The sequence below is a fragment of the Furipterus horrens genome, unplaced genomic scaffold, assembly GCF_987537825.1.
Source record: "Furipterus horrens unplaced genomic scaffold, mFurHor1.1.pri manual_scaffold_7, whole genome shotgun sequence".
NCBI lineage: Eukaryota > Metazoa > Chordata > Mammalia > Chiroptera > Furipteridae > Furipterus > Furipterus horrens.
In genome coordinates this window covers 70,559,456-70,585,936 of record NW_028327177.1, presented here as the reverse complement: position 1 = coordinate 70,585,936, position 26,481 = coordinate 70,559,456, and the positions used below count along the sequence as shown (strand labels likewise).

The 26,481-nt window shown below is 39.5% G+C and overlaps 1 protein-coding gene and 1 pseudogene across 2 annotated transcripts in view; both read right to left on the bottom strand.

The window, feature by feature from the left end:
* Positions 1–965: 965 nt before the first annotated feature.
* On the bottom strand, positions 966–1,858 carry LOC150004621 (large ribosomal subunit protein eL18 pseudogene; annotated as a pseudogene).
* Positions 1,859–17,146: 15,288 nt separating this feature from the next.
* Positions 17,147–26,481, bottom strand: part of ATP6V0D2 (ATPase H+ transporting V0 subunit d2) — a 64,612-nt gene continuing 55,277 nt past the window's right edge. The window contains exons 6-8 of one of the 2 annotated variants that reach the window (XM_090282914.1): positions 19,904–20,080; positions 18,721–18,798; positions 17,147–17,579 (exon numbers count right to left, since the gene is read on the bottom strand). In XM_090282914.1, the coding sequence (XP_090139040.1) occupies positions 17,418–17,579; positions 18,721–18,798; positions 19,904–20,080 (417 nt within the window). In that variant the 3' untranslated portion in view covers positions 17,147–17,417. The remainder of the gene's footprint in view (positions 17,580–18,720; positions 18,799–19,903; positions 20,081–26,481) is intronic. The other variant, XM_090282915.1, reaches the window with a different exon arrangement.

The following is a 26,481-nucleotide window of genomic DNA, read 5'->3' as shown; positions in this document are numbered from 1 at the left end:
TTGTGTATCTTCCTCCATCTTCAATGTTAAAGTGTTTGCACAAAAATTCACCAATTGTGATTTTTAAAAAAAATGAATGCTGATATGACAGCTATCACAATACAACCTAACAAAATTGTTTTGAATGATGTTAAAGACAACTAAGCACTACTAGAACTATTGTTCAGAAAAAACTAAAAGAACTTTTTGGCCAGCCCAATATATGATGGGCATTAAGATGTCATGATAGAACTTGGCTATTAACATTTTAAATTCAAAATCTTAATGAACTAAAGCTTTGATAAATGGTATTTAGAATAATTTTATGTGTTTGGCACTGAGAGTTGAACATTGACAAATGTATTTCCAACTAGAAGTCTTAGTGACACTGAGCATGATAAGGCCTGGTATCCAGTAAGTGCTCAGGTACTCGTTAAATACTCATTAAATAAAGTAGGTAGTGTTTCTACTATTCTAATAATTTATAAAAGTAAATTGTTATTTGTGGGGTGTGACAGAGACTGATGGGAGGCCAGAGAGAATAATGAAGATGTTACTGAGGAGAAAGAGGGCAAGAAATTGCTGAGGGTAGGTGGTTTAGGTGGTACTGTAGTTTCTACACTCTATTTTTATATTTGTAAAGTTTGTGCACTTTATAACCATGTAGTAGTCCAGAACGACACAAAAACTCCAAGCCTCTGCTCTTGAGAGATGTCAGGGCCAAAAGCATTAAGACTGATGCCCCTGTTTACATCACACACATCCCTCAGCAGCTCTCTAGCTGGTACATAGAAGAATTAATGCTTCCGTTTGCTGAAGTGAAAATGACTCAAAATGAATGAAATGAATTCAACAGGGAAAATTTTGTTTACTCCTAAAACCAACACAAAACAGGGTGAGACTGTGATTGTATCCTTTCCATAACTGTCACATCTGACTTTTTTTCAGCATCCAAAACCTTTTTAATAACAAGGTAGTATCTGGAGTTAGTATTCATAGCTGGAGCTGGCCTGTTGGCCTCTTGCACTCTTGAACTTCCTACCCCTGGATTGTACATAGGGTTTGGTGTGGCTGTGAGGGGTTCCTGGGGCCTTGCCAAAATGCTTTTGTACCTCTTGCTCTTGTGAGGACCAGAAAAAGAGATGGTGCCATACCACTTGAGAAAGTCCAGGGCCAGCTAGTTGAAGGTGAGGATGTGGCTCTGGGCACAGTTGTTCACACAAAGTATACACATCTTCAGTTTGGGCACTTCCCAGATATGCACATCGTTGGTTATAGTTCCTACGATTATTGATGTTTTGCCCTCATGGCCAGGAAGCTTTATCTTTCAGATCATCTGGGAAAAGGACAGAAGTGGCTAGTTGGTGTGACTCATCAACAACCTCTTCAGCACCTCTTGATTGAAGGTGCAGTTGGTTCATCTAGCCAGGAATCTGTGTAAGCTTGACCAACAGCCTTAGGTAGATATCCTGACTCTTGGGCTTCTTGAGCCAAATCTTTTGGTCTTTGTTATGATGGGATCTTTCTCCATCATGTCTGGCACTTCTTACATTATTAACAGTATCTTTTTAAGTGGTAGACTTAAGAGTTATTACTAATGAAACTCCTGTGGTAGTTCAAAAAAAGCCACCCTAAGATGTGCCTCTGTGATATAAGGATTGTTTCAAGCTAAAGGCAATTTTAGCTTCAGGCTCAAGAGAAACTTCTGCTCCCACCCACTTAACTACTTAGAACTTGAATTAGGGACGTTGCTCGTAATAGATTATTAATGATAATCTCTTTTTGGCCCACCTATAATGGCAGGGCAAACATATTTACTAAACATCTGTTCTTATCATCTTTCAATGACCTTTGAAGCTCCCAAGATGACTTACCTCATCCCTATTTCAGGATATCTTCTATACCTACATCCTTCTTTGTCTCTGACTATCACGTATACAGGATCCTAATACGCACGTATGCATTAAGTTTGGTTATTTTCTCTTGCTAATCTATCTCATATTTATATGATTATTAAACAAGACAGAAGAACCTTAAGCTAGAGGAAAGTTTCTTCCTCCCCACAACAGCAAGCATGAATTTTCTATTTAGGAACCTCTTATTTATTTATTATTTTATTTTATTTTATTTATTTCTTTAAGTTTTATTTTTATTGTTTTTCTATTACAATTGTCCCACTTTCTCCCTCATTGCAACCCTCACCAGCCCACCCCTTTTCCCACAGTTGATCCCAACCCCGTTGTCCATGTTCATGGGTCATTTATATTAGTTCCTTTACTAAACCCTTCCCCTAATTACCAACTCCCTCCCTCCCTCCTCCCCCATGATAACTGTTACTCTGGTCCTTATTGAATTTTGTTCATTTGTTTGCGTTCTTCATTAGTCTCCTCTATTAGGTGATATCATATGGTATTTTTCTTTCATTGCCTGGCTTATTAAGCTAAGAATAATTCTCCCTAGTTCCATCCATGTTGTTGCAAATGGTAAGAGTTCCCTCTTTCTTTCTGCTACATAGTATTCCATTGTGTAAATGTACCACAGTTTTTTTATCCATTCATCTACAGACAGGCACTTAGGTTGTTTCCAGCACTTGGCTATTGTAAGTAGTGCTGCTATGAAGATAGCGGTGAATAGGCTCTTTTGAATTGGGGTTTCAGGATTCTTTGGGTATAATCCTAGCAATGGAATTGCTGGATCAAAAGGCAGTTTCATTTTTAATTTTTTGAGGAAATTTCATACTGTTTTCCATTGACCCGTCCCGCAGGTCGAGCAACGAGGACCCTAGAGGGGGAGTGAGGCTGAGAAAGGGACAAGAGGCACAAAGAATGGAGACAAGACAGTGCTCTGATCAAGTCTCATTTATTCTTAGTCAAAACAGTATTCTTATAGCTCAGGAGAGGAGGAATTTTTCATTCGGTGGGAACGCAGCTGCAGCTTGGGCGTTATCTGGTAGATATGAGTTAAACCGCAGGACAACAATCCCAGGGACAGAAAGAGGGTCATTGCCCTAGTAAGGAGTAAACAACTATTATGGGATGGTGAGGCCATGCCAAGCAGAACTTTAGGATGCCAGTTAGTAAGACTTCAGCTGAGGAACTTTTTAGTTCCCTACATTCCATAGTGGCTGCACCAGTGTGCATTCTCATAAACAGTGCACTAGGGTTCCTGTCTCTCCACATCCTCGCAGCGCTTGTTGTTTGTTGATTGCTGATGATGGCCATTCTGACTGGTGTGAGGTGGTATCTCATTGTGGTTTTTATTTGCATCTCTCTGATGGCTAGTGATGTTGAGCATCCTTTCATATGCCTATGGACCCTCTGAATATCCTTCTTGGATAAATGTTTGTTCAGGTCCTTTGCCCATTTTTTAATGGGGCTGTTTGTCTTTTCGGTGTTGAGATATGTATGTTCTTTGTATATTTTGGAGATCAATCCCTTATCTGAAGTATCATTGGCAAATATGTTTTCCCATATAGTTGGTTCCCTTTTCATTATGCTGATATTTTTTTTGTTGAGGAGAAACTCTTTAGTTTGATGTAGTCACATTTGTTTATTTTTTCCTTTATTTCCTTTGCCTTAGGAGATGTATCAGTGAAAATATTACATGGGATATCCGAAATTTTCCTGCCTATGTTTTCCTCTAGGACTTTTATGATGTCACATCTTACATTTAAGTCTTTGATCCATCTTGAGTTTATTCTGGTGTGTGGCGTGAGGTGGTGGTCTAGTTTCATTTTTTGCACATCCCTGTCCAGTTCTCCCATCACCTTTTGTTGAATAGGTTCTTCTCATTCCATTGTATGTTCCTTCCCCCTTTGTCAAATATTAGTTGACCATAGAGGCCTGGGCTTATTTCTGGGCTCTCTATTCTGTTCCATTGATCTATATGTCTGTTCTTATGCCAGTATCAGGCTGTTTTTATTACAGTGGCCTTGTAGTATAGTTTGATATCAGGTATTGTGATTCCTCCTACTGTGTTCTTCTTCCTCAAGATTGCTGTGGCTATTCGGGGTCTTTTTTGGTTCCATATGAATTTATGGAGTATTTGTTCTAGGTCTGTGAAATACATTGCTGGTATTTTAATAGGGATCGCATGACTGTATAAATTGCTTTGGGTAGTATAAACATTTTAATGATGTTGATTCTTCCCATCCATGAACATAGTATATGCTTTCATTTATTTGTATCTTCCTTAATTTCTTTCTTCAGGGTTATGTAGTTTCCTGAGTACAGGTCTTTTACATCTTTGGTTAAATTTATTTCTAGGTATTTTATTTTTCTTGTTGCTATAGTACATGAAATTTTTTTTCTAGTTTCTATCTCTGATATTTTACTGGTGGTGTACAGAAATGCCTTTGATTTCTGAATATTGACTTTGTACCGCGCTATTTTGCCAAATTCACTTACTAGGTTGAGTGGTTGAGTAGATCTTTTGTGGAGTCTATAGGGTTTTCTATGTATAGTATCATGTCATCTGCAAATAGTGACAGTTTTACTTTTCTTTTCCAATTTGGATGCCTTTTATTTCTTTTTCTTGTCTGATTTCTATGGCTAGAACTTCCAATACTATCTTGAATAGCAGTGAAGAGAGTGGACATCCTTGTCTTGTTCTTGACCTCTGGAGGAATGCTTTCAGTTTTTGTCCATTGAGTACAATGTTGGCTTTGGGTTTCTTGTATATGGCCTTTATTATGTTGAGGTATGCTCCCTCTATTCCCATTTTGCTGAGTGTTTTCATCATAAATGGGTGTTTTACTTTATCAAATGCCTTTTTAGCATCTATTAATATGATCACGTGTTTTTTTGTCTTACATTTGTTTTGTGGTGTATTACATTTATTGATTTGCAAATATTAACCCATCCTTGCATTCCTTAGATGAATCTCACTTAATCATGATGTGTGCTCTTTTTAATGTGTTGCTGGATCTGGTTTGCCAATATTTTGTTGAGAATTTTAGCATCAATGTTCATCGGGGATATTGGCCTGTAGTTTTCTTTCATGTTGTGTCTTGACCTGGTTTTGGAATTAGGGTAATACTGGCTTCACAGAAAATGTTTGGGAGTCTTCCCTCTTCTTGGTTTTTTTGGAATAGTTTGAGAAGAGTAGGTGGTAGTTCTTCCCTAAATGTTTTGTAAAATCGCTTGTGAAGCCATCCGGTCCAGGGCTTTTGTGTGCTGGGAGGTTTTTGATTACTGTTTCAATTTCACTCTTTGTTATCGGTCTATTCAGGCTTTCTGCTTCTTCTTGATTCAGTTTTGGAAGATTAGATGTTTCTAGAAATTTGTCCATTTCATCTAGGTTGTCAAGTTTCTTGCCATATAGTTGTTTGTAGTAATTTCTTACAAGCCTTTGTATTTCTTTGGTTCCTTCTCTTTCATTTCTGATTTTGTTTATTTCAGTCCTCTCTCTTTTTTTTCTTGATGAGACTGGCTAACAGCTTGTTGATTTTGTTTATTTTTTCAAAGAACTAGCTCCAACTTTTGTTGATCTTTTGAGTTGTTTATTTACTCTCTATGTCATTTAATTGTGCTGTGATCTTAATGATTTCCTTCCTTCTACTTGCTATGGGCTTTGTTTGTTGTTGTTGTTCTAGTACTTGTAGCTGTAGGGTTAGATTTTTTATTTGAGATTCTTCTATCCTTTTCAGGTAGGCCTGTATTGCTATGAACTTTCCACTCAGGACTGCTTTTGCTGTGTCCCATAGGGTTTGGGCTGCTGTGTGCTCATTATCATTTGTTTCCAGAAACCTTTGATTTCTTCTTTGATGTCATTATTAACCCATTCATTATTTAATAGCATGTTATTCATTCTCCATGAGTATGAATGTTTTTGACTTTTTTCCTTGAGGTTGATTTCCAGTTTTAAGCCATTGTGATCTGAGAATATTCTTGATATAATTTCAATTTTCTTGAATTTGTTGAGGCTTGTTTTGTGTCCTGCCATGTGGTATATCTTTGAAAATGTCCCATTTGCATTTGAAAAGAATGTATATTTTGCTTCTTTGGGGTGAAAAGTTTTATATACATCAATTAATTCCATTTTGCCTAGAGTGTTGTTCAATGCTTTAATATCCTTGGTGTTTCTTTGCATCAAAGATCTGTCCATTGTCGACAATGAGGTGTTAAAGTCACCTACTATGAGTGTGTTGCTGTTGATATATTTTTTTGTAGTCATCCAATATTTTCCTTATATATTTCAGTGCACCTGTGTTGGGTGCATATATGTTTATGAGGGTTATATTTTCTTGATGGATTGCTCCCTTAAGTATTATAAAATGTCCTTATTTGTCTTTTTTTATGGCCTTTGCTGTGAATTCTGTTTTGTCTGATATTAAGTATTGCTGCCCCAGTTTTTTTTAATGTCCATTTGCTTGGAATATTTTTTTCCATCCCTTCACTTTCATCTGTGTAAATCTTTTGTTTTGAGATGTGTCTCTTGTAGATAGCATATATGTGGGTCATGTTTTCATATCCATTCCGCTACCCTATGCCTTTGGATTGAAGTATTTAATTCATTTACATTTAAGGTTAATATCGACAGGTATTTATTCGTTTATTGTTGTACCTGTGTTCATTTCTCTCTCTCTTTTTCTTCTTTGACTTACAGCATTCCCTTTTAAATGTCTTGCAATGCTGGTTTGGTGGAGATGTATTCTTTTAGTCTTTCTTTTTCTGGGAAACTACTTATTTCACCTTCCATTTTGAAAGAGAGCCTTGCCGGGTAGAGTAGTTTTGGTTGTAGGCATTTGTTTTTCACTGTTGGAAATATTTTTTTGCCATTCCCTTCTGGCTTGTAATATTTCCATTGAGAAATCAGTTGATAGTCATATCGGAGCTCCCTTGTATGTTATTTGCTGTTTTCCTCTTGCTGCTTTTAGGATTCTCTGTCTTTGAATCTTACCATCTTAATTATGATGTGCCTTGGCAGAGGCCTTTTTGAGTTTATCTTCATTGGGATCCTCTGTGCTTCCTGGAATTGCATGACTTTTTCTCTCATCAAGTTAGGAAAATTTTTTGTCATTACTTTTTCAATCAGGTTTTTATCCCTTGCTCCTCTTCTTCTCCTTCTTGTATCCCTATGATTCTAATGTTTTGTTTCATGTTGTCCTTCAGTTCTCTTAAACCCTCTATATTCTTTTTGAGTCTTTTTTAATTTTGTTGCATTGGTGTAAATTTTTTTCTACATTGTCCTCTAACTCACTGATCCAATCCTCTGCTTAGTTTAGCCTCCTTTTGATTGATTCTACTGTGTTCTTCAGTTCAGAGATTGTATTATTCATTTCTTCCTCGTTCTTTTTTTTTAAGTATATTTTATTGATTATGTTGTTACAGTAGTTCCAATTTTTTCCCCTTTACTCCCCTCCACCCAGTATCTCCCTTGCCCAGCATCCCCCCCCAAGTCCATACCCATGGTTCGTAAAAAATAACTATCCCTCCCTCTCAGATATTAAGACCCTTTGTAATCTTGTAAAGGACAATGGGCGAAGGTCTCAAGCTCCTCTAGCTGCTTCAAGCTGGACATGGTCGTCGTCTTACCTACCCTTGGGTCCAGAAATCCCTAATAATAGTGGGGGTGTGGAGGGGAGGGTGGCCTTCCCACATGGGGAAGGATTGTGCAGACTCCACGTCAGTTGGCTGTCTCCGGACAACGGTGTGCTTGGTTTAGCAGGCTGGCATCCTTGTTGTGTTCTGGGGGCAACAGATTTGGCAAAAAGGGTTAAAAAGCATCATTCAATCCATAACTACTAGATGACAAAAGGCAGGGATTAATTTTTCAATGTTCCACATTAGGAGAAGAAAAAAAAAAAAAAGTGCTTCTTTGGAGGAAGGTGTGCTAGGCACATCTTGCCTGTCCAAAACCCTTTTGCCCATTATATTTAGTTTGGGCTGAGGGAAATAGTTTATGTTTCCCCCCTCTCAGACCTCTGGGCCCTTTCTGTCCAAGCCATTAGGATAGAAAAGAGAATTCAGTTTTAAAGTGAAGCCCACAGACCACCCCATTCTTCACCAACCCAGCCATTTAGTTCAGCAAAACTGTTGAGTCTCAGGAGGCAGCGCTGCAGAGAGGATTAAGTGAGGCTTATGCGTACAGACAATCACTCAGGTAATGCGGTCATAGGCTTATGCCCTTTGAAAACAGAAAACACATGTTAATTTATGTAACATAACCCAGAAACAAGTCTCTAAGTCTGTAAGACTGTCTTATTGGAAAGACATCCAGTTGCAAGGCACTTGACATTCTACTTGCCTGCAACTTGAATCTCTTTGGTGATATCACAGATATGGTTTAATTTTCAAGTGAAACCATTTTTTAAGTGAGAAGAAACTTTTAAGACAGTTAGCGGCCCTACTTTACAGTCTGCCACTGATCATTGTGATTTTCCTTGAATAATGATTTTTCTCCCTAAGATTACTCTCCTTGTCTTTAAAGGGACTACATTAAGTCCATTTTTAATTTATCCTGTTCGTTTGCATAAACATAACAAGAGCAGAAAATGATCACTTACGATCTTTAGTTCTGTTTTGCTGGAACTTACCCAAGGAACATTTAGGGTGGCCCTCAGTCTGCTCTTCAGGGCACAGAAGCTGGGCCACATACCTGGCATTCATCCTTGCCTGTACACACCTGTCCTTTCCAAGTCTTTCTGGTTTTCCATTGTGCCTTAAGGTCCCTTCTAGCCATCTTTCAGGAAAACAACCTTCGTTCCTTCCCTGGAGAGATTGCTGTGGACCACACAACCAACCATGGCAGCAGGCCATTTATTTCGCGGGCTTTTATTACCTTTGAAAGTCATTCCCAGTTCCTTACGGCTTTTAGGTAACAACCTGAGCCCAAGCATGTCTCCTTTAGGCTTGACATTCCAGTCAAAGGCTTGGTCAGAAAAAGGAACCTCTATTAACAACTGGTCTTATTAGTTCTATGCAAAGAAACTTAAGTCATTACTTACTTGTTTAGAATGCCAAACTCTGGAGAGATCAAATAGGGAGAAAAATACACAACGTGAAGGAAAATCTTTGTCCTAATATTCACTGAACTGGCATTTCCATTCTTCATATTTTCATTTTCCCCCACTAAAAAAATTTTTTTCTTTGTTTTTCTATTATAGTTGTCTCACTTTTTTTCCCCCTCTTGCTTCCCTGTATCCTGCCCCTCCCTTCCCCCACATTCAGTGCCCACTCAGTTGTCCATGTCTGTGGGTCATTTATACATGTTCTTTGATTTGACACTTTCCCTTCTTACCCCCTTTTCTCCCTCCCACCTCTCCCCTTGTAACTGTTAGTCTACTCCTTGTTTACATACCTCTGGTTCAACTTTGCTCATTTGTTTGTGTTGTTCATTAGTTTCCTGTAATAGGTGACAGCATAACGTATTTTTCTTTCGTTGCCTGGCTTATTTCGATAAGCATAATTCTCTCTAGTTCCATCCATGTTGTTGCAAATGGTAGAAGTTCCTTCTTTCTTTCTGCTACATAGAACTCCATTGTGTAAATGTACCACAGTTTTTTGATCCACTCATCTACAGATGGGCATTTAGGTTGTTTCCAGCACTTGGCTATTGTAAATAGTGCTGCTATGAACACTGGAGTGCATAGGTTCTTTTGAATTTGTGTTTCAGGATTTTTCGGATATAATCCCATTAATGGAATTGCTGGTTCAAAAGGCAGTTCCATTTTTAGTTTTTTGAGGAAATTCCAAACTGTTTTCCATAGTGGCTGCACCAGTCTGCATTCCCACCAGCAATGCACCAGGGTTCCCGTTTCTCCGCATCCTCTCCAGCACAAGTTGTTTGTTGATTTGTTGATAATGGCCATTCTGACTGGTGTGAGGTGGTATCTCATTGTGGTTTTTATTTGCGTCTTTCTGATGGCTAGTGATGTTGAGCATACTTTCATATGTCTATGGGCCCTCTGTATGTCTTCTTTGGAGAAGTGTTTGTTCAGGTCCTTTGCCCATTTTTTAATTGGGTTGTCTGTCTTCTTGGTGTTGAGTCGTATGAGTTCTTTATATATTTTGGAGATCAATCCCTTGTCTGAGATGTCATTGGCGAATATATTTTCCCATATGGTTGGTTTCCTTTGCATCTTGCTGACGTTTTCTTTAGCTGAGCAGAAACTTTTTAGTTTGATGTAGTCCCATTTGTTTATTCTTTCCTTTATTTCCCTTGCCTTAGGAGATATATCAGTGAAAATGTTGCTATGTGGGATATCTGAAATTTTCCTGCCTATTTTTTCCTCTAGGACTTTTATGGTATCACGGCTTACATTTAAGTCTTTGATCCATTTTGAGTTTATTCTGGTGTATGGTGTAAGTTGGTGGTTTAGTTTCATTTTTTTGCATGTCCCTGTCCAGTTCTCCCAACACCATTTGTTAAAGAGGCTCTTTTCACTCCATTTGATGTTCTTTCCCTCTTTGTCAAATATTAGTTGCCCATATGAACCTGGGTTTATTTCTGGGCTCTCTGTTCTGTTCCATTGATCTATATGTCTGTTTTTATGCCAATACCAGACTGTTTTGATTACCGTGGCCTTGTAGTATAGTTTGATATCAGGTATTGTGATTCCTCCTACTGTGTTCTTCCTCAAAATTGCTGTGGCTATTTGGGCTCTTTTTTGGTTCCATATAAATTTTTGAAGTATTTGTTCTAGGTCTGTGAAATATGTTGCTGGTATTTTAATAGGGATTGCATTGAATCTATAAATTGCTTTGGGTAGTATGGACATTTTAATGAGGTTGATTCTTCCCATCCATGAGCATGGTATATGCTTCCATTTATTTGTATCTTCTTTAATTTCTTTCTTCAGTGTTATGTAGTTTTCTGAGTACAGGTCTTTTACTTCCTTGGTTAAGTTTATTCCTAGGTATTTTATTTTTCTTGTTGCTATGGTAAATTGAATTTTTCTTTCAGTTTCTATCTCTGACATTTTATTGTTGGTGTATAAAAATGCCTTTGATTTCTTAATATTGACTTTGTATCCTGCTATTTTGCCGAATTTACTTAATAGGTCGAGTAGTTTTTTTTGTGGAGTCTATAGGGTTTTCTATGTACACTATCATGTCATCTGTAAATAATGACAGTTTTACTTCCTCTTTTCCAATTTGGATGCCTTTTATTTCTCTTTCTTGTCTGATTGCTGTGGCTAGAACTTCCAAGACTATGTTGAATAGGAGTGGGGAGAGCGGACATCCTTGTCTTGTTCCTGATCTCAGGGGGAATGCTCTCAGTTTTTGCCCATTGAGTATGATGTTGTCTTCAGGTTTCTCATATATGGCCTTTATTATGTTGAGGTATGCTCCCTCTATTCCCATTTTGCTGAGAGTTTTTATCATAAATGGGTGTTGTACTTTATCAAATGCTTTTTCTGCATCTATTGATATTATCATGTGGTTTTTGTCTTTCATTTTGTTTATGTGGTGTAGTACGTTTATTGATTTGCGAATGTTAAACCATCCTTGCATCCCTGGGATGAATCCTACTTGATCGTGGTGTATGATCTTTCTAATGTGTTGCTGGATCCGGTTTGCCAATATTTTGTTGAAGATTTTAACATCTATGTTCATCAGCGATATTGGCCTGCAGTTTTCTTTCTTTGTTGTGTCTTGACCTGGTTTTGGAATTAGGGTTATACTGGCTTCATAGAATGAGTTTGGAAGTCTTCTCTCTTCTTCTATCTTTTGGAATAGTCTGAGAAGTATAGGAGTTAGTTCTTTCCTAAATGTTTTGTAGAATTCACTTGTGAAGCCATCCCGTCCAGGGCTTTTGTGTGCTGGGAGTTTTTTGATTACTGCTTCAATTTCACTCGCTGTTATTGGTCTATTCAGACTTTCTGCTTCTTCTTGATTCAGTTAGGGAAGACTATAGGTTTCCAGGAACTTGTCCATTTCCTCTAGGTTGTCAAATTTCTTGCCATACAGTTGTTCGTAATAATTTCTTTTAATCCTTTGTATTTCTGTGGTATCAGTTGTGATTTCTCCTCTTTCGTTTCTGATTTTATTTATTTGGGTCCGCTCTCTTTTTTTCTTGATGAGCCTGGTTAAAGACTTGTCAATTTTGTTTATTTTTTCAAAGAACCAGCTCCTACTTTTGTTGATCTTTTGAATTGTTAGTTTAGACTCTATGTCATTTAATTCTGCTCAGATCTTGATGATTTCCTTCCTTCTACTTGATCCGGGCTTTGCTTGTTGTTATTCCTCTAGATCTTGTAGCTGTAGGGTTAAATTTTTTATTAGATATTCCTCTAGCTTTTTTAGGTAGGCCTGTATTGCTATGAACTTTCCTCTTAGGACTGCTTTCGCTGTATCCCATAGGTTTTGGGTTGTTGTGTGTTCATTATCATTAGTTTCCAGAAACTTTTTGATTTCTTCCTTGATGTCATTGTTAACCCATTCATTATTTAATAGCATGTTATTCATTCTCCATGAGTTTGAATGTTTTTGAGTTTTTTCCTTGAGGTTGATTTCCAATTTTAAGGCATTGTGATCTGAGAAGATGCTTGATATAATTTCAATTTTCTTGAATTTGTTAAGGCTTGTTTTGTGTCCTACCATGTGGTCTATCTTTGAAAATGTTCCATGTGCACTTGAGAAGTATGTATATTTTGCTTCTTTGGGGTGAAAACTTCTATATATATTGACTAAGTCCATTTGATCTAGAGTGTTGTTCAGTGCCTCAATATCTTTGGTGTTTCTTTGCTTCGAAGATCTGTCCATTGTTGACAATGGGGTGTTAAAGTCCCCTACTATGAGTGTGTTGTTGTCTATATCTTTGTTGGAGTCTTTCAAAAGTTTCCTTATATATTTGGGTGCTCCTAAGTTGGGTGCATATATATTTATAAGGGTTATATCTTCTTGATGGATTTTTCCCTTAAGTATTATGAAATGCCCTTCTTTGTCTCTTTTTATGGACTTTGCTGTGAAATCTGTTTTGTCTGATATAAGTATTGCTACCCTGGCTTTTTTTTCATGCCCATTTGCTTGAAATACTTTTTTCCATCCCTTTACTTTTAGTCTGTGTAGATCTTTTGTTCTAAGGTGGGTCTCTTGTAGACAGCATATATGTGGGTCATTCTTTCTAATCCATTCAGCTACCCTATGTCTTTTAATTGGAGCGTTTAATCCATTTCCATTTAAGGTTATTACCGATAAGTACTTATTCATTGTCATTTTTCCCCTTTGTACTCGTGTTCTTCTCTGTCTCTCTCTGTTTCTTTATCTTCTTAGAGCAGACCCTTTAGCATCTCTTGCATTGCTGGTTTGGTGGAGATGTATTCTTTTAGCCTTCTTTTGTCTTGGAAGCTCCTTATTTCACCCTCCATTTTGAATGAGAGCTTTGCTGGGTATAGTATTCTAGGTTGTAGGCCTTTGTTTTTCATTGCTTGGAATATTTTTTGCCATTCCCTTCTGGCTTGTAGTGTTTCTGCTGAGAAATCTGATGATAGCCTTATTGGAGTACCCTTGTATATTATTAGTTGTTTTTCTCTTGCTGCTTTTAGGATCCTCTCTTTGTCTTTGAATGTTGCCATTTTAATTATGATGTGTCTTGAGGTGGGCCTGTTGGGGTTCATCTTCATTGGGACCCTCTCTGCTTCCTGGACTTGCGTTACTCTTTCTCTCGTCATGTTAGGGAAGTTTTCTGTCATTAGTTTTTCAAAGAGGTTTTCTATCCCTTGCTCTTCTTCTCCTTCTGGAATTCCTATGATACGGATATTATTACGTTTCATGTTGTCCTGCAGCTGTCTTAGAACCTCTTCAGTCTTGTTCAGTCTTTTTTCATTTTGTTGCATTGTCTGGGAGTTTTTGTGTAGGTTGTCCTCCAGCTCGCTGATCCGATCTTCTGCTTCCTCTAGCCTGCTTTTAATTCCTTCTACTGTGTTCTTCAATTCAGAGATGGTATTCTTCATTTCCTCCTGGCTCTTATTGATAGCTTCTATGTCCTTTTTCATGCTCACATAATTTTCTGTGAGTTCCTTGTAGTTTTTCTGGAGTTCTGTGTAGTTTCCGCTGAGCTCATTCAGCTTCTCCATAATCCATGTTTTGAATTCCATATCTGATAGTTGGCTCCCCTCTATTTCATTTAGCACTCTTTCTGGGGATTCTACCTTTCCTTTTGATGGGAGGTTGTTTCTCTGTCTCCTCATTTTTTTGACTCCTATTGTTTGTTGGTGCTTCTTAGCATGATCTGCACTTCCTGGATCTGCCTCTGGTGGCGTCAGATCCTGTACCAGTCTGGCCCTAGGCAGCCTGTTGGAGACTTCCAGGGATCTACTGCTGTTGTCTCTCTTCTTTGATTGTTAATCTACTCAATCTGTGATTAGCTGTCAGGCTTAAGGACTGTGGGTGTGGCAGCTTAATTCCCGTCGGCAGGGCTTTTGCTTCCCCTCAGGCTGCCGCCACTTGGAGGGGAATGGTCTACCCGCAGTACTGGGGATGAGTCAGCACTGGGACCCAGTCGGCTGCTCCTCCAGTTCTCCCCTCAAAGCCACCATGCCAAACTCTCCCCAAGTGTCTCCAGTCCTCTCTGCCTTCCCTCTGCTTGAGCCCAGGGTAAGTGGTGGCCAAAATATTTTCGTATGTGATCCACTTGAGAGCTCTTTTTCTCCTGCTGTTTCTCTCTGGCTAGCAAGAAACCCTGTGGCTTTTCGCTTTTCACAGCTGATACTATTTTACTTTCCACTCTGTTGCTGTAGGCTGGGAAGCCCAGCTGGGGGTTTAGACCCTGCCCTTCTCAGGGGGAATCCCCGGCTGCTGAGCTGTTTCTCAGTCCCTTCAGCTGCCACCCATGTGAGCCCAGCCAGCCCTTCCGCGTCTTTGCACTCCCTACCGGTCAAGTTGTGATGTAGCGGCCTTTTCTGTCTCTCCGTGGTTATAAGACTTCTTTCCAGCTAGTGTTCCATTGGTTATTCCAGATGATTTCTCCAAAATTAAGTTGTAAATCCAGACTGGTCCTGGGAGGAGGTTAGTGTAGCTTCCATTTACTCCTCCGCCATCTTGGATCTCCTCTTCCTCGTTCTTATTGAAGTTTCTATGTCCTTTTTTTATGCTGGTGTAGTTCTCAGTAAGTTCCTTGTGGCTTCCCTGGAGTTCTTTGTAGTTTCCCTGGAGTTTTTTATAGTTTCCCTAGAGTTTGTTGTAGTTTTCTTTGAGTTTGTCAAGTTCATTGAGCTTCCTCATTACTATTGTTTTGAATTGTATGCCAGATAGTTTTCTTGCTTCTACGTCATCTATCCCTTTTTCTGGGAATTCCTCCTTTCCTTTTGGTGGGTTGTTGTTGGTTTGGTGGGGTGTTATTCTGCCTCTATTTTGGGCACTGGTCTTGTTTCTGCTTCCTAGATTGATCTGCTTTTATTTTCTGCCTTTATGGTGTGACCTTTTCATATACAGTTGTTGAGCTCCTGCATCCAGTTGATGCCACTTGGAGGGGAGCAGTCTAATTAAGTGACTTCTCTTGTAGCACTTGGGATGCTTCTGTACTGGGACCTAGTCCACTGCTGTCCCACCTCTTTCTTGAGAGCCAGCACCCAAAACTTATTACAAAGTGCCTCTAGTTCATTTCACTGTCCTTTGACCTCCGCGAGAGGTGAGAGCATTCCCTCACGCAGGCCAGGGGCAGGTTGACCAGTTGTGCACTGGGGCATGTGGATCAAAGGCAGACTGGTTGCTCTCCTGTTCTGGCAGAGGGGGAGGCCTCTATGCAGTTGAGGGAAGATTTGTTGTGGGCCTATTGGGACAGTGGATGCGTTGGTTTCACACCTGTTGGGGTGGGTTCAGGTGGCACCTGTGCACTGTGGCCATCAAGTTGGTTTTGCGCCCGTGGGGGCGGGGCCATGGGCATCTGTGTGCAGCGGGTGGACACCTATGCGTGGCAGCTGGCCCACTGGTCTTGCAGCCGCTGGGGTGTGCCTGGGTGTTGCCTGGGCACAGTGCCTGGCACATTTGTTTGGTGCCTATTGGGGCAAGACAGGGGTGCCTGTGCATGCTGGCTGGCACGCTAGCTTCCCGCCTGCTGGGACGCGCCTGGGGAGTTGGTTTTGCGCCCGTTGGGGCAGGGCCATGTGCACCTGTGCGTGGCGGCGGGCGAGTTAGTTGGGCGCCTGGGCGGGCAGACTGGGGCTTTTTTATTTGTGCACTCGCGTGACCCATGGGGAGGGTTGGGGAGTGGACGAGTACACTTCTGCATCTATGCTCCTGAAGAATCTCATCCCACCCTTAACCTCTCCTCCCCTCTCCACAAAAAACAGAAAAGAGAAAGAAAAATACATTCATATATACACAGCAGTACGCTGTTTATTGCCTCTCAGAACCAGATGCCACCTGGCCCACTCCTGGCTCTGCCAGCGGGCAGAGCTCCGCTCTCCTCCCGATTCCTCTCTGGGGAACCTGGGGCCACTAAAAAATCTTTGCATACTGCCAACCACAGCTCAGGGAGCCAACCCAGTCAGAAATCCTGTCTTGTCCCTTTGTCCTCTGCTATCCTCACCAAACAGGTCACTCCCAGATGGTCTTCTCTGATCCAGCAGCGCCAAGGCTCAACTCCTGCCAGTATCCAGATGTTAACTGAGTTGTTCTGTCTGCGATTAGTTCAAACTACAGACAGGTCTCGGCAGCAAGCAAGTGCAGCCTCCCCTCACTTCTCTGCCATCTTCTAAAACTTGGAACCTCTTATTTTGAAAGGATTTGAGCGGTGCATATTGCTTTTCTTTCTCTGGAAAGCTCTGTTCACCACTTCTATTGAAGTTTTATAGAGAATCCACAAGCTTCAAATTGACCCTATGATTAATGCTTCCCAATGAGTAAAATACAGTTAGTGATGTTATTTCTCCCTCAGGCAAAGCATGAAAGAATCATAAGAAAGAACTGTATCTTTGTTTAGAGAAAGCTGCACAAGTTATTAGTTGTAGCCTAAAGAACAAATTTAACACTATTGCATTCAGGGAATCTGGTTCAAAACTGGCAGCTTTCCTGAGCCTATCAGATCAAAGTGTATTAGAAAAAAAGACAATCTTTCCTATCACATGTGGTCCAAGTGGGCTACATACATCTCTGGATGTTTGAAGACTGACAGTTAAAAAGTAAAACAGACACTTAGTATTTGGGCCCATGGAGAAGCATGAAGAGCTGGAGTAAAACACTTTTATTAGATATGGTTTTTAACATAATAAAATAAAAGTAGGGAAAGTACCAAAGGGTTTATTAAAATTAATGCCTAAGGCCTGCTGAAGATTGAGACACAAATATAGAAATAAGATTTAAGGCTGCAGAAGGAAAAATGAAAGCTTCGTTTCAGGGTTGGTTTACTCTGTTTCCAGGGGGTCCACAATTCATGAAGGGGCAGTGTGGCTTCCTTCTGTGTAACCTAGATAATCTAACACAATTCCTTTCATTTTCCTCAATAGTTTCTTCATCACATTTATGATTTTTCTGCATCTGAGACCCTGTTCTGGGTTATAGAATTGGAATGTAGCTATTAATTTTAGTTCGATGTCTTTGTGAGATGCATTCTGCAATCCACACGATGTTTCTCATTTCTTGTTCCCTCAACTTCATGTAAGCATAAAACATGCCATAGTGGAATTGCCTGTTGAATGCCAGCACGTTCATTTTCACCTGAACGAGGAAAAAAAATGACATGTACCATCAGCTCATTTGGAGCTTGCTCTGTTTACAAAACAATAAGCTACAGACCGGCTTGTGCTTGAGCAGATAAATGCAGACAGCAGTAATTTAAAAAGTAAGCTTGTAGAACCACAAGGCAACCTCCAAATCTTAGCAGTGTTGTGAGCACAAATTCTTAGGACCTTGCTTGTGTATGTGACTTTGGTGTTATATTTACTTGGCTTCTAGTTAATGGGCTTGTCTCATTTAGGGAAAGTATTTTTCCTTGGTCACAGCTTTTAAACATTAAAAAAATTTTTTATCCTAACCCAGCTCCAGGGCAGCATCCCAGACCCTTGGAATTTAGTCTCAGAGATATTATGAGATTTTCTATTATGCTCTGCAGCAACCTTAGTTACAGTTCAGTTGTTCTGACAGACACTGAGAGCAGTGGAAAATATTCAGAGTAGGGCTGACAGGAACTGCTCCCCCCCGCCATTCTGCTTTCTGGGGCCTGTGCAGCCTCATGGTTTGGATAAATTTCAGGGTTCTCTGTTGGTTTCAATCGATTGAATTAGAAGGACCAGTTATCTGGAGAAATGAATAGAACACAGAAAAATTTTCTAGATTTAGGGGACCTTATCTGGTACAAAAATATAATACAATACAAGATAAACAGGACAATATGATAAATAAGAGTCCTTTTGTTGACCAGTTCACTACCCAGAAATTGACAAGATAAATTAAATACCCTTCTCCCTTTTTAGGAAAAGAATGATCTGGATTCTCTATGGATTTCCATAGGAACAAATCCTGTTATAACTGTGCCTTGAATTGTATCATAACCCTAGTTAAATCTGTGAGGGGATGGACTCGGAGTGAGGTGCCCCTACCAGGATGTGCACCATGAAGACAGTCAATCTCTGATCATGACAACACCTGGGTTGTTTCTCTTATTCATTATGGAAGCACTCCATTTTTCCCAGAGTTCCACTCTGCATATATGTCTGGACAGGACAATTCCACAAGAAGCTACCATATATGAACCACAGGGCCTTCCAAGGCAGAGATCTGACACCTAGCATAAAAAATATTTAAAACCCAGAGCAAGAGAAAAAACATGTATAAGCTGATATTTCCATGACTAGCATACCTCATGCTCATAAAACACATCCTCCAAAGACTTTCCCCCACTGCTGTCACCCACAGCCTCGAACAAAGGCTTGTATACCTGAAAAAGAGAAGAGACTATTTTAAAATAAATTTTCATTTCTTATAATAATATGATGGAATTTCCCTAGCAATACAGAAATTGTGCATCTATTTTAAAAACCTGTCCAGAAGGCTGTTTTTTGTGAATCTTGGACCTCCTGAGAAAACATGAAAGTTTTCAAATGAATGTGGTAGGCTTGCAGCCCATCTGGGGATGCAGACTGCAAGGCCAGAGGGCCACTCTTTCTCTTCAGTGTGCAGCATGTGAGCTCAACTTCACAGTCAGGTCTCAGGGCTCATTAGCCACATTCCAGGGGCTCAATGAACACTCCATCAGTATGAGTTCATGGGCACTTTGGGATGAAAACTGATAAAATTCACATGAAATTTCAAGTGTGAAAGAGGTAGAAATTGGGGAGAAGTTCACATTTTAATGTGCTATAGAGCCTCTTGCAGTGACATGAGATGATACTGAGCATTGTTTGCTGACTTTGATCTTTCCCAGAGGGCTTTTGGAGTCCACAGGAAAAGAGGAAAGGAGGGTCCTTCCAGCTCTGGAAAGTTACCTGCAGGGTCTGCGTGTTACATCTGTAAGTTAGAAGGAATGGGATGGGAGGAGGAGTGTAACCCGGGCAGAGATGGTTCAGGCTCTATGCTTCTTTCCATTCCCCGATCCTGGCAACTGAGCCCAGGGCATACACAAACTGACATACCCATACCCTCCCTCATATTTCAAGTAAAAATTTGGTACCTGACCCTGTTTACCCACTGGGTGCTTCAAAGAACCGCTGGGTCAGGCTATCTTACGTAACACTGACGTGAACTCCCATTTCCAGGACACCTGTCTCTTGGGGAATTTGCTTTATCAAGCATGTCAAAAGAAGTGCCCCAAGGTCCACTCCTTGGAGAGTTAAACAGTACTTTCTTGGTAGGAATCTTAAAGAACACCCACTTGGGTTAGAAACTTGAAGTATTTCTCTGGGAGATACATCACAGCAAGAGATACAGCTTTTCACTTTACAAACATTACAAGTGCTGTAGATGAGAAGTATCAACATGATACGTGCCCTCTAAGGCACATGTGATAGTCACACAGATGTCTGGGGAACCTGCGAATCACATACTCCATAGTGGTCTGCTACTCTCTTCATCTGTTCGAAGTCATCTGCTTGGGCCAGCGAGTGCAGCCCCTCGGGGTAGAGCTTGCCACAGGTTGGGTAGAGGGCCTGCCGGTCATCTTTGCTCAATTCTGTGCCGAAGGAGTTAAGAGTGATGATAAAAGCACGTCTGTCGGCCTCAAACTGAGTTAGCAAGAGATAAAATCAGTGAGATCTAACCATCTACTCAATGCTATAAAACATAGCCCTAAAGAGACAAGACCATTTTCAAAGTGATTTGCTTTCCTTTTGGATCTATGTCTAATTATAATATAGAAATGTTATTAATGTTCCCGTAGTCTTTTCTCATAATGGAGCAATCTGTTAGCCAGAGAAGAATCACATAGCAGTGCTAATGGCCTATATGGCTCTTGAAACCCTAGCCTTTAGTTCTCAGGCAATCAATTACTCACTTATGTGTTTCTCTCACGCAGGTCACCAGTATAAAATGTCTCTTCCATAAAAATGTGACTAATACTTACTTGTTGGGGTCCATTCAGGGACAGAGAAGATAATATAAGTGGAAATGCGTAGCTAGATGTTTGGAAGAAAAAGTGTATGCCATACAGGTTCATATTCTTTTCTGATCATTGGTGCCTGTAGGATTCTTTTTTACATAATGAAAATTTGTGTTACTACCACTTAGATTCACACACAGTTTTGGTTTTCTGTTTTTTAATTCCTTGGTTAAATACCAATAAATCTAATTCTGTAGCTAAGGATTATGTGGGTTGGGGCAAGTTATCTTCCTTTCAGGGCCTCAGTTTCCTTGTTTGTAAAGTGATGGGGTTTGGCACTTGAGCAAAGAGCCCCATGTCAGGCCTCTCCAGTTCACCTAACCAGTTTTTCTTGAAATTTTCTTCTTTTCCTTTGTTCTCCTTGTTTCTTCTATCTCCTGATTCTACTCTGACCATCCCATCTCAGCCTGGCCTTCATGGGCACTTCCACCTACCTGGCTGTTTGTTGTGGTGCACTTGGGCTAAGAAACTATTCTCTATATCTGAGGCACCTGCACTTAATATATTATTTTAAAATCTGCATGGATTTTTCTCCCTACTATACTCTAAAATCTTTGCAGGATCACTCATTCATTGTTCATTGTTGAATATCCAGTGCCTGACATGTAGGAAGAGCTTGTGTTTACAGAATCCAACAGAATGGTATGATTCTGCTACTTTAAATATTCTTTGAGTAGCTTCCTTTTGACTAACTAATAACAAATCCAGACTTGCCAAAGATTTTACTGTAACTCTTATGTGAGAATGGGTGTTTCCTATACTGTGTGGGTTAGCTCCTTCTGATCCTTCTGAGCACTCTCAATAAAATTACAGGTAAGCAAGAGGCAGGGGTTGCCTTATTTGGAAAGAAAGGCAGCTGCCTCCAGCCCCTGAATAGAACTAGTCCTCTGGTAATTTTAGACCTTGCAGGGGTAAGAGAAGATGGGAAAGAGGGAGATACATGGCAAAAGAAACCTTGAAAAAAAAATTAGAGTTAGGGAGCAACAGTGAAGTTAATTGTTCCAGAGTTCTTCAGTGTGCTCCCTCGAGGTCAGATGATAGGATTTTCTGGAGAGAAATGGGTGTGGGGGGCAGGGGGCACAGGAAGCTTTTTGCAGGCCTGCAAAGCACAATCACAGCTCCCAGCTGGGGAAGTGGGGAGACACGAGAAGGACAGGGAGGTGGCCACAGAGCATGACGGGCTTCACAGGCCATTGCCAAAAGGACAGGACTGAGACAGTGGGCTACTGAAGAGCCCACATACTAAGTTTTAGCCTTGAGAACACATATTCGCTTTGCCTAAAATGCACGTACTACATTCCATAACTCAACTTGTTGAAATCCTACCTGTTTTTGAGGGTTCCATCAAAAGCCACCTTTTTCATAAAAAGCCCTTCTCTTTCCTCCCTAACTGGTTATGATATCCTTTGACCCCTATTACACTGCAACTTTCTTTTCTCCTGTTCTATATCGACCTTACTGCATTCCTCGAGTCTAGAGGCTCTATCTGTGTGTACATGACTGTGCTCTTAGTGAAAAGAACTATAATTTGGAATTGTATAATTGGCTGTACTGTCCTTGCCCATCCCCAAGCAGACATTTGACACACAGCTGAATATGGAGGAGAGGAAATGGGGCAGGATTTGTTTCCCTGAGGCCCTGTATCTTCTGCAGGGGTTTTGGGACCTGTGGGCAACGGGTATGTCAGATGTCCTGTCTTCTTTATGCCTGCCTACAAATACTCATTCATTATGAAAGCACAACTTTTTTGTTGTTGTAGCAGAATAACAGTATACTGTTGATTTATTCAAAATTACTGTAAGTTGCACCCAGTAGAGCTGGGCTATGAGGTCACTGTTTTTGTCAGTTCACACCTGGAAGGAGAAGGAGATAGAGGAGGTGGGTGGCCATGGAAGTAAAGGACAGTGACATGAGGTAGACATATTCTTGGCTCATTTTTCACTGTTCCATTAACCATATAGACTGTCTGAAGAGTAGGACTAAAAAGTAGCACATTCGCCCTGAACATAAGTTTCTTTTCAGATGAAGTAAAATTTTGTAATTAGATGAATTGTTTGCATGTAAACCCAGGTAATGCTCTCCTATACAGTAAGTCTCTTATCACATGAGATTAAATGAGAATATGTGTGGGAGAACTTCCTAAACTGTTAAGTGCTCTCTGGTTACACAAATAAAGGAAGAAGTAATCACATGATCTAATACAGTCATATAAATCTGACAAATCTGATATCAAGAAAAGTTATAATTGCATGCCATGTGTAACTGATCTATTTGTATAAATGTATAAAGATAATGAAATGAATTTTAATATTTAATGCAGATTGAAAAAAATATGATCTAACATGGTTGTGCCAAGAGTATAGGAAAGGGGCCTTGAGACCACTGGGTATATAACAATTCAGTCAAACCTTCCCAGTAACAAGTCTTTTAATTCTATGCTGTCCTTTTTTTACAGCAACATCATTTTTATTGAGTTCTGATGTTTTATAGCACATGCAGTGTGATCTTGCTTATAACTTAGCACTTACTTTTATGTAAGAATTGTGAATTTAATGTAGGCATAATATAACATAGTGGATAAACATGTAATAATTAGAGCCAGGAGCCAGGATGCCTGAGTTCACATCCTGGCACTACCACTAACTGTGTGACATCAGGCAAATTATAGCCTTCTCTGTGCCTCAGCTTCCCCTTTTGAAAAGTAGATACTAAACTACTTATCTCTTTGTGCTATTTTGAAGTCCAAGTGAATTCATGTGTAGAAAGCACTTAGGATAGTATCTGGCACATAGTAAGTGTTAGTTAGTAACAGTGACACTGTATACCTTTTGTTAGTTTTAACATAACTCCTATTTCACTCATTTTGTTGGTATGAAGTATATGAAGCATTTCTAAACTACAAAATTATGCCATGTAGAAACTATATTTTGAGCAATGAATAATGTGACTCCTTCTAGTGTGGCTAGTAGTTAAATTTATGAAAACAAAAAGACAGAGCTTTGTGGGATCATCAGGTTACTTATGTGACCAGCACATCTGAAACAGACTTACATACTTCCTGACATTGAGTATACCATGAAAAGAATGTTATTTATCAATGCCCATCTTCTATGTGCTTTAGCTAAGAACAAAAAATATCTTCTGGAGTTCTCCACTGATAAACTTTTTTAGGTATATTTTATTGATTATGTTAATACAGTTGTCTCATTTTTTCCCCCTTTGCCTCTCTCCACCTGGTACCCCCTTTCCCTCTAGCAATCTCCCCTACCTTAGTTCATGTCTATGGGTCATGCACATAAATTCTTTGGCTTCTCCATTTCCTTTACTATTCTTAGCATCCTTCTGACTATTTTGTACCTACAAATTATGCTTCTTAATCCCTATACCTTTTCCCCCTTCTCCCTCCCAGTTGATAACCCTTCATATGGTCTCCATATCTATGATTCTGACCTTGTTCTAATTGCTTGCTTAGTTATTGTTTTTTATATTTTTAATTTTTTTTCCTTTTATTTTTTGGTTTTTCAATTACAGTTGTCCCATTTTCCCCCCATTGCTCCTCCCTACCCAACCCACCCCTTCTCCCGCAATCATATCCCTCCCCATTGTCCATGTCCATGAGTCATTTATACATGTTTCTTGACTAGACTCTTCCCTTACTTATCCCCCTTCTCTCCCTCCCCCCTTCCCCCTATTGACTACTATTCTACTCTTTGTCCTATTTAGTTCGTTTGTTTGTGTTGTTCTTTAGTTTCCTGTATTAGGTGATATCATATGGTATTTTGCTTTCTTTGCCTGGCTTCTTTCACTAAGCATAATTCTCTCTAGTTCCATCCATGTTGTCGCAAATGGCAGGAGTTCCTTCTTTCTTTCTGCTACATAGTATTCCATTGTGTAGATGTACCACAGTTTTTTGATCCACTCATCTACAGACGGGCACTTAGGCTGTTTCCAGCACTTAGCTATTGTAAACAGGGCTGCTATGAACATAGGGGTGCATAGGTTTTTTTGAATTAGGGTTTTAGGATTTTTTCGGGTATAATCCTAGCAGTGGAATCGCTGGTTCAAAAGGCAGTTCTATTTTTAGTTTTTTGAGGTAATTCCATACTGTTTTCCATAGTGGCTGCACCAGTCTGCAGTAGGGTTCCTGTTTCTCCACATCCTCGCCAGCACCTGTTGTTTGTTGATTTGTTGATGATGGCCATTCTGACAGGTGTAAGGTGGTATCTCATTGTGGTTTTTATTTGCATCTCCCTGATGGCTAGTGATGTTGGGCACTTTTTCTTGTGCCTATGGACCTTCTGTATGTCCTCTTCGGAGAAGTGTTTGTTCAGGTCCTTTGCCCATGTTTTAATTGAGCTGTTTGTTTTCTTGATGTTGAGTCGTATAAGCTCTTTATATATTTTGGAAGTCAGTCCCCTGTCTGTGATGTCATTGGCAAATATGTTTTCCCTTATGGTTGGTTTCCTTTTCATCTTGCTAATGTTTTCTTTTGCTGAGCAGAAACATTTTATTTTGATGTAGCCCCATTTGTTTATTTTTTTCTTTATTTCTCTTGCCTTAGGAGATGTATCTGTGAAGATATTGTTATGTGGGATATCTGAAATTTTCCTGCCTATATTTTCCTCTAGGACTTTTATGGTGTCACGGCTTAAATTTAAGTCTTTGATCCATCTTGAGTTTATTCTCGTGTGTGGTGTAAGTTGGTGGTCTAGTTTCATTTTTTTGCACGTCCCTGTCCAGTTCTCCCAGCACCATTTGTTAAAGAGGCTCTTCTCACTCCATTTTATGTTCCTTCCTCCTTTATCAAATATTAGTTGACCATAGAGGCCTGGGTTTATTTCTTGACTCTCTATTCTGTTCCACTGATCTATATGTCTGTTCTTATGCCAGTACCAGATTGTTTTGATCACAGTGGCTTTGTAGTATTGTTTGATATCTGGTGGTTTGATTCCTCCTGCTGTGTTCTTCCATCTCAAGATTGCTTTTGCTATTCGGTGTCTTTTTTGGTTGCATATGAATTTTTGGTGTATTTGCTCTAAGTCTGTGAAGTATGTCATTGGTATTTTAATAGGGATTGCATTGAATCTGTAAATTGCTTTGGATAGTATGGCCATTTTGATGATGTTGATTCTTCCCATCCAAGAACATGGTATTTGCTTCCATTTATTTGTATCTTCCTTAAGTTCTTTCTTCATTGCTGCGTAATTTTCAGAGTACAGGTCTTTTATCTCTTTGGTTGTTTATTCCTAGATATTTTATTTTTCTTGTTGCTATAGTAAATGGTATTTTCTTTTTGCCTCTGTTTCTGATATTTTATTGTTGGTGTACAGAAATGCCTTAGGTTTCTGTATATTTATTTTGTACTCTGCTATTTTGCCAAATTCACTTATTATATCCAGTAGTCTTTTAGTGGAGTTTATAGAGTTTTCTAGGTATACTATAATGTCATCTGCAAATAGTGATAGTTTTACTTCTTCTTCCCCAATTTGGATGCCTTTTATTTCTTTGTCTTGTCTTATTGCTGTGGCTAGAACTTCCAACACTATATTGAATAGAAGTGGAGAGAGTGGACAGCCTTCTCTTGTTCCTGATTTCAGGGGGAATGCTTTCAGTTTTTGTCCATTGAGTATGATGTTGGCTTCAGGTTTCTCATATATAGCCTTAATTATGTTAAGGTATGCTCCCTCTATTCCCATTTTGCTGAGTGTTTTCATCATAAATGGTTGTTGTACTTTATCAAATGCTTTTTCTGCATCTATAGATATGATCATGTGATTTTTGTCTTTCATTTTGTTTAGGTGATGTATTATATTTATTGATTTGCGAATATTAAACCATTCTTGCATCCCTGGGAGGAATCTCACTTGATCATGGTGTATGATCTTTTTGATGTATTGCTGGATCCTGTTTGCCAAAATTTTATTGAGGATTTTAGCATCTATGTTCATCAGTGATATTGGCCTGTAGTTTTCTTTTTTTGTTGTGTCTTGACCTGGTTTTGGGATTAGGGTAATACTGACTTCATAG